We start from the raw sequence: 13,003 nt of genomic DNA, 5'->3' as shown, positions 1-13,003 counted from the left end.
CAATTGTCTGGCAACCATAGAACACGTCATCAGTTATACTCTGCATTTAGTCAGAATTTAAACAGATACCCCCTTCCTTTCTCAGTTCCATATTTCCTTACAATGGATTATCAGTGCTGCCTTCTTAGCACTTTTCCCATTCCTCCTTATCTGCTGTCCAATCTCTACATATGACACAACACCAAATCTATTACGTTATAGCTCACCACTCACCCTCCTAACTCTTACATGTTTACCAGACTAGGTGAGTCTACTGTGACAACTAGGTAAGACAACAATTAGCCTTTCAAGAACACAATATATGTTGCTTCTCATAGACACTACAGTAGTTAAAGAAAAGAAGCAACATTTCTCTTTTAGTCTTCACACTAGCAAAGAATAAAGATAGGAAAGTCCATGCGCAATGTTACTTCGTATTCGCTTTTTTAAAATGGCTACAGTAAATTCTGCTTAACAAACAGAAGATACAGAAGCTATTCATAAGTAATGTATATAAGCAATTAGATTTGTGAAGCATCTAATTGTATGTGACATTGCCAACTATTTTTTTTTGTCCTGCTTTCAAAGTCTTCACTGGCGTGGTCTCAAGAGACCACCACTTCCCATCATTACTTTACAAACAGCTCGCCCCTTAATGGTTTCATTTTCATGCTGACTAAAGATGTGGCAGGAAGTCACTGTTACTAAATATATTCATCTCTCCATCTGACAGTCCTGACAGTACAAAGCAACTTGTATGACAAGGAGTTATAGTAAATGTAAAAAGCTAATATAAGCAAAAAGTTATTTCCAATCATTAGTCTGATGGCAAAAAAAAAGATGTTTAAAAATCTTGCATAATTGTGAAACAGAAGAAAATTTGATTTTTTGATGATCATGATTAAATGGTGTGTGTGTATGTATATATATATATATATATATATATATATATATATATATATATATATATATATATATATATATATATATATATATATATATATATATATATATATATATATATATATATATATGCTCGTTTTGTTGTATTCAGGTCTTTTCCCGTGTAAGGTTGAGATTGTCTTTGCAACGTTTCGGCAGGATCTCACATGGCATCTTCAAGCGTGGGCTCAAAATGCTCTACGGGGAGGAAACCTTCTTGCTCACCAGATCCTACGAGAGGCTTGAAGTCCGGAGAGCCACCATCTTATGTGACCTAACACATTTTGAGCCCACGCTTGAAGATGGCAGGTGAGATCCTGCCGAAACGTTGCAAAGACAATCTCAACCTTACACGGGAAAAGACCCGAATACAACAAAACCAGCATACCTACACCCGTGAAAATCTACAAATATATATATATATATATATATATATATATATATATATATATATATATATATATATATATATATATATATATATATATATATATATATATATATATATATATATATATATATATATATATATATATATATATATATATATATATATATATATATATATATATATATTAGTATGAATGGGAAGGCTAAGTTTTAGGAATGCTTTTGTCCTAGTGAAAGCTTGTATTTTTAAAAGTGTTGATCTAGAACATGTGTGCCCAACCTGCAGACCATATGGCCCTGGACAGCTAGTAATGCAGCCCAAATAAGATTGTAAACTTTTAACATTATTATGTGATTTGTATACATTAACTATATTACTTACTTTATATGTGGTCCAAGATAACTCCTCTTCACTTAATGTGGCCTAGGCAAGCCAGAAGGTTGGACATCCATGCTCTAGAGCAGTGGTTCCCAAACCTTTTCAGTCCACCGCCCCCTTGGTGCTACAAACTGATCCTCAGTGCCCCCCATCCAGTGGTGGAATTCAATTTTTTTACGACCGGTTCTGTGGGCGTGGCTTGATGGACATGGCTGGGGGAGTCATGTGACTGGGTGGTTTGCATGAAGGAATAAAGATAGTAACAGTAAAATTCAAAACTGTAACAATTAATTGCACATTTATTCAAAATCCAATTTAAAAACCTTTGTAGTTAATTCAACAAAATTGTTGAACATGATCCAGTGATACCAGGTTTTCAAAGTCTGATAGTCATTTATCAAGAACCTTAGTAACTAGTAACTTAGTAAACTTAGCAAAATTTAGTAACTACTTCACTGTTCAGTAAACTCTTAATGTGATGGATGGGCTTGATGAAGTGATACCAGTTTCCCAATGTCTGGTTTTAAGTCACTTAGCAGGAGTCTTAAATCACCACATTCAGTAATCTGGAGTCATTTTCTTTGCTTGGAGACCACACTGAAGTCATGTTCCACCAAATATGATGTTGGAAATGCAACAAGGAGCTTCTTAACCACTGTCCATAGTGCAGGATAGCGATCAGAAATTTCTTTCTGTAACTAAAACTCTTGGTACAATTTCTTGAACTTTGGCTTCAGCTCAATGTCACCAACATTTGCTTGAATTATTTGATGAGATTATTGCATGGTACCTAGGGATTCCCAATATGAAAAGTGAGAATGGGAACATTTTAACAGATCTATATGTTCTTGGGTTATAATTTTCACTAAAGAACCATGGGGATGGAAAGGGAAATATAGACAATTAAGTCCAATCCCCCTCCTCAACAGTTTGGAAGCAAAGAATAACTCTAGCAAAATGTAGCCTTTTACCTCTTTGGGGAATTATTATTATTATTATTATTATTATTATTATTATTATTATTATTATTATTATTATTATTATTTATTTTTCCCAATACAACTCATGCAAAGGGTCATCCACAACATTACATTTTCCACACTCATACTTGTGATTCCTTATAACTTCTTTAAACTAAACATTTTTAGTACAAATCAACGCATTGACATATATATCACTAATGCAGTTTCCTATCTCTTCCATTGACATAATTAACACCTTATGTATTGAATACAAGTATATCAAGTATAGGTTAAACATGAATTGAATAACATCTAATTCAAATGTATAAGCTGTGAATTTATTATATAATCACAGGCAAACATTGCACTTATGCCTAAATCCTCTACCCACGCACATTATAAGACAGATAAAACTATCTTAGCTGGCTGTTGTAAATATTACTCTGCTAATTCAACAAGAAATGCTACTGCATGGATTCTTAATGCACAACACAGCTAAAAGTGATTTTAGCAATTTTCTTCCCAAGTTAATTCAAAATGTATATCCAAATGTTCCTCTTATTTTTTCCCCAAGCACTAGGGAGGATTATATTCAAAACCAGACACTTTCGGGGTGTGTGTGTGTGTGTGTGTGTGTGTTTGCTTGCTTCTGGTCTCCAGAGTCAGAAGGGCTGGTTGGGACCCCCAGAGGTCATCTAGTCCCACCCCAGACAGCGCCTCCCCGCCCCACATTCCCCAGCCCCACCTCCTCTGGGAAGTCTCCGGTGGGGAGGGGAATGCAGAGCCCCTGCAGAGAGCCCCTGCTGCTCTCCCTCACCCTTCACTCTTACTCCCTCCCTCTCTTCGCAGGCCAAGAGACCGCAGCGTTACTGGGATGGTGATCATGGATGTGTTGTCGCCCCGGGGAGGGGAAGTCTGGCCACCAGCAAAGGGCTTCCGCTGAGGTACCCCATGCAGGCAAAATAGCAAGCGAGTGAAGGAGGATCAGGCAGGGCACCGAGGCCCCTTCGCCTCCCACTTTGTCTTGATGAGGTCGCTGCAACTTCCGGGCGCAGACGGACGGAGGTAGCCAGAGTGGCCCGGACGGGCGAGCAGGCGAGCGATGGAGGATCAGGCAGCTCTCTTGCTCGCTCGCTCGGCCGCCCCCCCAGGCTTCCCCACCATTCTGGCTACCTCCGTCCGTCCACACCTGCAGCTGCAGCGACCTCATCAAGACAAAGTGGGAGCGAAGGGAGGCGAAATGGCCTCCCTTTGATCACTCGCTCCCCCCGCCTGTCCACACTATGCTAGCCCTGCGCTCACTGATTGGCTGGCTCACCAATCGTCCCGCCCACCTCTAAAAGCCCTATCTATAGAAAGCCAAGCAGAAAAAAAGTTAACTTGGTTTAGATAGGGCTCTTAGAGGCGGGCGGGGTGATTGGTGAGCCAGCCAATCAGTGAGTGGGCAGGGCTAGCATAGTGCAGATGGGCGGGGGAAGCGAGCGATCGAGCAGCTTCTGGATGGGTGGGGGTGAGTGAGCAAACTTGTTCTGAATAGCTCGCTAGAGGAGGCCACCTCCTGCACTCCTTTGCTGCCCCCCTTGCCTCTTACCGCCCTCCTAAGCCATCTCACCGCCCCCCAGGAGGCGATAGCGCCCACTTTGGGAACTACTGCTCTAGAGACAAAACAAACCACTCAGGTTTCTATAAACATTTATTTCTGTGCATTTCAAGTATGCTATCTACATCCTTGAAATACACAGTGCCTAGTATCATGGCTACTTTGAGGTTTTGACCATTTTAAAAGAATTAATGTCCTGATCATTTTTCTTCATCTGAACATTCACATTGTACAATTACAGTTATTATCTTTGTTGAATATATTGCTTCTGGTACATACCCATTGATTTAAAAACAAAATAAAATGTGTTATTGCAGGATGAAAAACCCAAATTACTTAACAGTGGTTCCCCCCAAAAAAGAAGTTTGTATATGAACACCATGGCTAATATAGCAATATATAATGTGTAGAAAAAATATAGGATCCTCTCTGTCATAGGATACAACATTTGTAGGAAATAGACAGCATGTGATGCAGAAATTTTACTAGCAATGTCCAAAATGTTGTGTGAAAGAATATGCCATGATATAAAAGTATAATTTTTAAGATCCTTTTTCGATTCCACTTTTATTTTAGTTATTGTTTGATACATATACAGAATTCAAGTTATTATTTTTGTATCATTTGATTATTATTTCAATAAGGTTTAACAAGAACAAAAGAAAACATTTCATTTCATTTATCTCTCTCTTTTCTTCTAAGACCTTAATTCTTTTTAATGTGGTGATTTCCTTCTACATTGCCTTATGATTACTTTGTGCTGAGTGTATGACTGGCCCAAGATTATCCAGTCAGTATCCGCAAATGGAAATGGAGTCACTTGACCCTTGCTCTCTGCACTACTAGTCTAAAACTTTTAGCCATTCTGTCTCGCTCTATAAAACATTCCCATTATTAATATCCAGAAATGCCTTGTATATTATTATATGTAGAAAACATTTTGCTATGGTTTGATTAAAGATTTGAGTCTTTGGAATATTCTCATGTGGGCCCATATATGACCATTTCTTTACAGACTCTGCAGTTGTGTAGCATCATTCTCATAACAATCTGGATTTAACGCATGGCCTGTTTCTAAACTAAAGGCACTCCAATTTAACATACTTACAAATATTTTGTATTTGTGTAATTGTTTTTGATTTTTCCTTTCACAAACAGGTGACGTGAGTAATATGATAGCAAGAATAATCTCAGTAATACTGAACTGGTTTTAGAACAAAAATATGTTATACCCATTCATTCTCTTGAAATAGGCATTATAGCAAATGGACTATAATGGAACATACATCTTAAGAGAAAAATTGTCCTGGAAAAATGATATGATGATATCCTTAACCAAGTTTCATATATCTATCATATTCATTCCAAATTTCTTTTGAAAAAACATTACAGTGGCCTCACCTGCCAAACAAACAGCTTTATCCTCACTGTTTAGTCTATGAATCATGTTCCCCCAACAGCAGATAATCTTGTTATTCCAGTATTAATATACTCCAATCCAGGCTCTTTTCTCAGTGCCTTTTAAAGCTTGAAATGATGTTAAGGGGTAAATTTAGTATCGACTAGTAAGTCTCCTATCTTTCATTTCCTAACAACTAATTCCACACAACGAAAGAAACCCAATATATTTGGACCACATAGCATTACTACTTTGAAGATGCTTCAGTAACCTCTGGGAATAATTAGAACTGCAAAATATAAACAATGTAAATATTAAGAGTCAAGTCACTAAATTAAAATAATTACTGCATATGAGGCACTTGCATATAAACATGTAATCATGTTCATGTTTTTCAGCCATTGTGGTTGCTCCAACAACTGCAGTTTGGTTTATACAATATTTTTGATATAACTGCATACAGTAATTATAGATTCTGTTCAGTTGGTTGTCCTTGAAAGTATTTAGTGGCCTTTTCAAAAAAACCATTTATTGTGATTCATAACTAACATATAAAGTAAAATAAACTCAATTATAAACGATTAAGTGTAAACAGAACTTTCAAGTTGCAGTATAATTGCAAACAATCCATAGTTCATCTAATGTACAGATTTCTGTACCGTATATACATCTGACTATTGGTATCTTAATGTTACAAGCCATTACACAAAATTTGTGACATCAACATTATTTCTGACAAAAATAAAAAATATATAAAAGTCATAACATTTTTAAAAGAAAGAATAATAGAAAAATATAATAATAATATATATTACAGAATTCATTCTTTCAAACATTTCAGGGAAGGGGAGAGACATTCAACAAACTGTTCATGCAAGTTTCCCTTGCAGTGCAGCAGAAGATATCAAAATGAATCAGATTAAAGGCTCCCTTATATATAAAGATTGTAAGATCTGTCTGTCTGTCTGTCAAATTTACATGGCCATTCATCTCACAAGAAGTTATTCTGGGCAGTGTATAATAACAATAAAAATAGACATGCCAAACAGTCATATTTAACACACACACACACACACACACACACACACACACGTGGTGGGTTCCTACCGGTTCGGACTGGTTCAGCTGAACCGGTAGTGGTTTGGTGGCCTGGGTCATTGGAATCGGCAGCGACCCAGGCCTGCTATGCCGCCGAACCGCTTTTCTGTTTTTTGCTTCTGCGCATGGGCAGAATAATTTTTATTGCACTGCACATGTGCACACAGTGTGCATCAAGTGAGCACGAGGGGCGACTATGAGCAAACTGGCAGTAGTGACCCCCCCCAACACAGTTCCCAGTTGAAACAATAGCATGAAACAGGGCCCCCGAATACCTGGGCCACAGCCCAATACCAGGCATTGAGCCTTTTGGAACTGGGCCATGAAAATGGCAGGCAAGCACATGCATGCATCCCCACTCTTGAGAGCAGCATTTAAATTTTGATCACGTGACCAGGAAGATGCTGCAACGATCATGGCAAAACCTGCCATAAGTCACTTTTTTCAATATAACTTTAAACCGTTATTAAATGAATGGTTGTAAGTCGAGGATCACCTGTATACAGATTGTGTTTTTGTGTTATTGTGTTCATATGTATTCTTCAATTGATGAGGAGCAACATCAGTTATTCATTATATGATTATGAATTTTAATTAAGAAAACTGATTGCTTTCTATATAAGCCTACCTTGTAAGTTGGTCACTTGTGGCACAAAAATCAATGTGAAGCCATTATATAACATTAAGATAACTCAAGTTACGTCTTACCATCAATGTGGCACCAGGGCGCTCTATTATTAAATGTAGGAAATACTCCTCCAGTTTATACTAAATATCTTGAATCCAAAGTTGAAGCTCCAGAGAAAACAAATTCATTGATAAATCTTACTGCAGCCATGACTAAACTTAACAAAACAAGCCGAAGTTAACCGGTCAGATGGCTTTAATTTGGCAATATTGGTCTGCTAGCATTCACCTAGATCTGAAGCATGCATTTCCGCACATTGTTTACCCATGTTTGGTGAAGCCACTGTCTTCTCAAACAAGTTTTCTGGGTCTGCATAAGACACCGAAATTAAGCTAAGCAAAGCGATTGGTTTCCCACAGCGTAATATGCCGAAATGTAACTACACGTGAATACAATCTATTGATATCTTTGACAGCCACCTCTCCCATGTTTTAAAATAAGTGGACAGAAACCATACTTTAATCGGAGAAAAAAAACGCGAATAGAACAGAACACAATAGAATTCTTTATTGGCCAAGTGTAATTGGACACACAAGGAATTTGTCTTTGGTGCATCTGCTCTTAGTGTAAATAGGAAGAACGAATGAGTCCCATTCTGTCACTGAAAGACACCGCCGAAACCACCCGCCTATTCCGACAGGCAGCCCCACCCACAGAAACGAGAGCTGGAAGACAAAAACAGAAGCCAGAGCGGCTGCCGGAAAGCGCGGCATCGCGCTTCCGGAAGTGACGTTAAACCTTTTTCGGCCGAGCCGGCCCCTGGGAAAGTTAGTTGGGAAACCCTGTTCTTTCTTTCGCTGCTGCTTGGGCAGAAGGTGGGTGTTTTCCGCTCTTGCTCGTCCAACCTTTGCACAGGCGGCGGGGGGGGGGGGGAGGGAGAGAGTTTCGGCTGGTCACTCACTCACTTTGTTCGGTTTGTCTTTCTGTCTCCTTCAGGCACCATGCCGGCTAAGGGGCCCCTCCAGAGCGTCCAGGTTTTCGGCAGGAAGGTGAGGCTCGCGTGGTTCTTCGAACGGGCCTAAAACTCCTCCCTTCCGCCATAAAAAGCCGAGAAATTGAAAGGGGCAACGGGATGCGCTCGTTGCCCGAAAGTTGGCTTGGCCCGGCCGGCTTTCCGGCGCCGAAAAGTATCCCTCATTTCTCATTTTCTGTGCGCGCAATGCCACTCCTCCCACAGCCACGTTTCTCCACTTGAATGGCGGGGTTTGGCCTAAAGCAGAGGTCTTCAAACTTGGCTGGAGAATTCTGGGAGTTGAAGCCCACAAGTCTTAAAGTTGCCAAGTTTGAAGACCTGTTGCCAAGTTTGAAGACCTGGTTTAGGCAACCTTGGCAAAGGAAAACGGGCTCTCTCGGCGCTTTCTCTATTCCGCGTGCGGCGCTTTAACTGCGGCACGTGGGATGGAGGGGAGGATAAGCTGTTAGATCTGTTGTGGGGATGGGGTTACGTGGAGAAATAAGATTGAAAGGGTACCACAATTCCCGCCATCCTTTACCGTTAACCAAAATGACTGTTAACATAGAGAATAGGTTGTTTATCCTGCATGAACACCCATTCTTGCCAGCTCCCGAATATGCAAGGCACTTTAACACCAATTCATGTTCAAATACCTAGAGTCGCCTGGCAAACACATCGCATACATAATAAATAAATGTTTGGAATGAGCTCAGTGGCTTCGCAATAGAATGTACTTATTTCATCTTTTAATCCCCGGATCCCTTTTTTGAGTTTCCTCTTAGTTGATTGACAATTGCATCTATAATTTAGATTTCTTGCTTCATAGCAACAAAAAGTGGGATAGATAAAAGCTTCAGTTGATTGGTTTCAATAGCAAGATATATATACCAGGATAATTAACAGTGATATATGTAGTGCAGTATTCTGGATGTTTATACTTTATGCAGTGCTTATCTGTCTTAAATGGTATAACTTTGCCTAATATTTTTATTACCAACCCAACCCCCATTTAGAAAACTGCCACTGCAGTTGCTCACTGCAAAAGAGGAAATGGCCTGATTAAGGTGAATGGACGGCCTCTGGAAATGATTGAACCCAGGACTCTCCAGTACAAAGTAAGTGGTTTTCTATGTAAATATAATATGTTTTGTGTGTATGTATAAACTAATAACTTTATTTTAGTTTTTCCCTCTTCTCTTTAAAAACTTATAGTTCTGGTAAAAGGAGAGTGAAATCCAAGTGGGTTTGAATTGTCCCTTGATAAATATACTTAGCATTTTTGTAAAACCCTTTTATCCATGTTATTCAGAATCACTTGCATGGTCATTAAAGTTCCAAAGTTTTACATGCATTTTTGGAGAACTAGGCAAGACTTATATTGATGTTTGCTTGAATTACTTCTGTCAGTAGTACTGTTTATTCCTGGTATACAGTACTTTTGTGCTGGAATACAGTAAGCTGTAAAGGATTTAAAACAAATGAAATGGTTCGGTTTGTTTCTGTATCATTGCATGCAAGTTAATTGTAACTCTTGGAGATATTTAAGGATACTGTGTTAAAATATATTAAAATAATTGGGTAAATTAAGATGGCAAGATATGTTTCTTAGATGAAAACAGAATATTTATTATAATTTCATTTGGTAATGTAAAAATAGTTATTTCAAAGAATACTGATAGCCTGTATTCTATAAATGTAATGTATGTTTTACTCAGACATTGAATGGGAAGGTTGTTTAGGACTATAACAAAATGCTTTTTCTCTCCCAGCTGCTTGAACCAGTACTTCTTTTGGGCAAAGAGCGCTTTGCAGGAGTTGACATAAGAGTCCGTGTGAAGGGTGGTGGTCATGTGGCTCAGATATACGGTATGAGCAGCTCATTTTACAGCAGAAAATTATATTATTAAATGTATCAGCTATCCAAATATAACAACATATATACTTGTAAAATCTGTTATCGTCTGTATTAATCAGTGTATATTTCTAGATGTATTTTACTAGCCCCTAGCTAGATTGATTGATAATCCACCTAATTTACAAGTTTAGAGAAGTCTGTTATATTGTATTTGGTGATTTGCTTTGTGGCAGATTATTGCTATTTACCATTGTTTATACATATGTATAGATACCAGAGAGCCAGTTTGATCTAGAGATTAAAGCACCAGACTAGAAAGCAGTTGAGTGACTCCTGTTTGAAACTTTAGCCTTGAAAGCCACTTTGGACCAGTGACTCTCCATCTAACCCACTAGTTGTTGTGGGGAAAATAGGAAGAAGGTGGGGTTGGATATGTTTGCCACCTTGAGTTTTTGTAAAAATAAAAGTGAGATATAAATAAATAAATACAGTGTTTTAAAATGTAAATCTGAAGTATTGCTCCAAAGACTCCATAGTTAAAATATCTGATTTAACTTTTACTACAACATGCAGCATTTTTGTTTCAACTTATTTTATTTTACTTATTTCTTCTACAGCAATTCGGCAATCTATTTCCAAAGCACTGGTGGCTTATTACCAGAAATGTAAGTTTTCATTAACTTTATTTTTTGCTGCTTTTCATTCCATTCATGTATACTTAAGCCAATATTGACCATATAAATTAAGTGCTTCTTCAAAGATTTTACTTCTTGATGCTTCCTATAAGTTACAATTTCTGAGCAATATTATAGGACTGATTATAAACAATAGCTTCAAAGTGTAATACACATTTTTTGTTTTTCTTAAGATGTTGATGAAGCTTCTAAGAAGGAAATAAAGGATATCCTCATCCAGTATGATAGGACCTTGTTAGTTGCTGATCCTCGACGTTGTGAGTCCAAGAAGTTTGGTGGACCTGGTGCTCGTGCACGTTACCAAAAATCCTATCGTTAAAAGGAAACTTTTTTGTCTTTGAAATAAAGGATAAAATGTAATAAATAACTTGTGTTTCTGAGAATTATATTTCGATCTGTTTTTGTGGTGTTTCAGGGGAATGCTTCACAGGTATGATACAGAATATATCCATGATTAGAGTCAGTGTTAAAATTATATTAGCGTATTTCAAACTTCTGTCTTTTAGTGCAGCCTTAAGGGTTTATTCAACATGAATTCTAACTTAATTAAACATTAAAAATACAGTTCCATTAAAAATACAGTACATTGGGTTAACACTTAATTCTATCTGGTGTAAATAAGAAATATGTCCTATTTCAGTTTCTTTGGCTTCACTTCAGCTGCATAGGGTTTTCTCAAAACTTGAAAGTCCTCCATTCAGTGGATGCTGTAGATTGTGATCCTAAATTGAATAGTAAATATTTTTACCACAGTGTAAGAAAGTATATATGGAATTCTGGGCCATAGTAAAATAGTAATTATGTTATAATTAGAATTACTAAGGCTTGTTTGTAATACAGCCCAGGTTCAATTCCCAGTAAGGATATGGCTAGCTGATGAGAGCTAAATAGCTTGAAATATTTGGTCTTTTCCCGTGTAAGATTGAGATTGTCTTGGCAATGTTTTGGCGAGGTGTCGCCATCTTCAGCCTGGTGTTTTGGATTTAAAGCAATCTCACCGAAGCGTTGCCAAGACAACCTCAATTTTACATGGGAAAAGACCCAAATACAACAAGACCATCATGTATGTATGTATGTATGTATGTATGTATGTATGTATGTATGTATGTATGTATGTATGTATGTATTTGTGTTACAACCCCTGGTATGCCCAAATACGGGAGGGAGCTCACTACTCCCCCTTTCTGTCCTTTGGCTCATTACAGAAAACCATCCAGGCAGAAAACCATATTTTCATTTTTAATGTTGCCTTTTTATATTTGTGTTGTATTTGTGCTGATAAATAAAGGGAGACTAGTATAGATCTATTTCAAGCTATTTAGCTCTCATCAGCTAGCCATACCCTTACATAAGCCATATTTGGGCATACCAGGGGTTGTAACACAAATACCTATTTCCCTGGCTCAGCTGATAAGGAGGAGAGCCTGTGGCTTAGTGGCTAAGACTCCTGCCTAATATGTAATACAGCCCAGGTTCAAAATCCCAGTAAGGGTATGGCTAGCTGATGAGAGCTAAATAGCTTTAAATAGATCTATACTAGTCTCCCTTTATTTATCAGCACAAATACAACACACACATACACACACACGAAAAAATCCTGGAAGAAAGCAATAGAAAAATGCTTCAATTTTACTAAGAGAACAACATAGATGTGTCAATTAGACCTTGGGAAAGATCATATTTAAGATAATTCTTAGATGGAGACAAAAGCTTCATAAAGGGGAAACTTGAAAAATTAGAATATCATGCAAAAGTTCATTTATTTCAGTAATGCAACTTAAAAGGTGAAGCTAATATATGAGATAAGACATTACAGGCAAAGCTGATAGTTCAAGCTGTGATTTCTTATAATTGTGATGATTATGGCGTACAGCTCATGAAAACCCCAAATTCACCATCTCAGAAAATTAGAATATTACATGCAATCAATAAAAAAGGATTGTATCAGTGACGTGCAGTCAGGTGAGGCAAGTGAGGCACAGCCTCACCACTCTCATGAAAAGAAAAAAAATGTAAAAGGAAAAAGGCGAGAGCTGAGGTCAGGCTGAGCTAGTTATTGCC

At 37.8% G+C, this 13,003-nt stretch overlaps 1 protein-coding gene across 2 annotated transcripts; it reads left to right on the top strand.

Moving 5' to 3' along the window:
* Nucleotides 1–8,126: 8,126 nt before the first annotated feature.
* On the top strand, nucleotides 8,127–11,328 carry LOC309394929 (small ribosomal subunit protein uS9). 2 transcript variants are annotated; one of them, XM_081958647.1, is made up of 6 exons: nucleotides 8,127–8,252; nucleotides 8,374–8,426; nucleotides 9,406–9,507; nucleotides 10,162–10,258; nucleotides 10,865–10,912; nucleotides 11,116–11,328. In XM_081958647.1, the coding sequence occupies exons 2-6, from the start codon at nucleotides 8,379–8,381 to the stop codon at nucleotides 11,259–11,261; spliced, it is 441 nt and encodes a 146-aa protein (XP_081814773.1). In that variant the 5' UTR covers nucleotides 8,127–8,252; nucleotides 8,374–8,378; the 3' UTR covers nucleotides 11,262–11,328. The 2 variants fall into 2 exon arrangements, with proteins under 2 accessions (XP_081814773.1, XP_081814772.1); XM_081958646.1 differs by lacking the exon at nucleotides 8,127–8,252 and having other exon boundaries at nucleotides 8,269–8,426.
* The last annotated feature ends 1,675 nt before the right edge of the window (nucleotides 11,329–13,003 follow it).

The sequence above is a fragment of the Natrix helvetica genome (assembly GCF_964273705.1).
Source record: "Natrix helvetica genome assembly, chromosome: 6".
In the NCBI taxonomy this organism is placed as follows: Eukaryota; Metazoa; Chordata; class Lepidosauria; order Squamata; family Natricidae; genus Natrix; species Natrix helvetica.
The sequence above is the reverse complement of the archived record's forward strand: the minus strand, read 5'-3'. Positions and strand labels throughout refer to the sequence as shown.

Bases quoted from the DNA above. Each gene is read 5' to 3' on its own strand.
- LOC309394929 (XM_081958647.1), top strand. From the start codon at position 8,379: ATGCCGGCTAAGGGGCCCCTCCAGAGCGTCCAGGTTTTCGGCAGGAAG. The intron at 8,427-9,405 runs GTGAGGCTCGCG...ACCCCCATTTAG, and splicing joins TCCAGGTTTTCGGCAGGAAG to AAAACTGCCACTGCAGTTGC. The intron at 10,913-11,115 runs GTAAGTTTTCAT...GTTTTTCTTAAG, and splicing joins GGTGGCTTATTACCAGAAAT to ATGTTGATGAAGCTTCTAAG.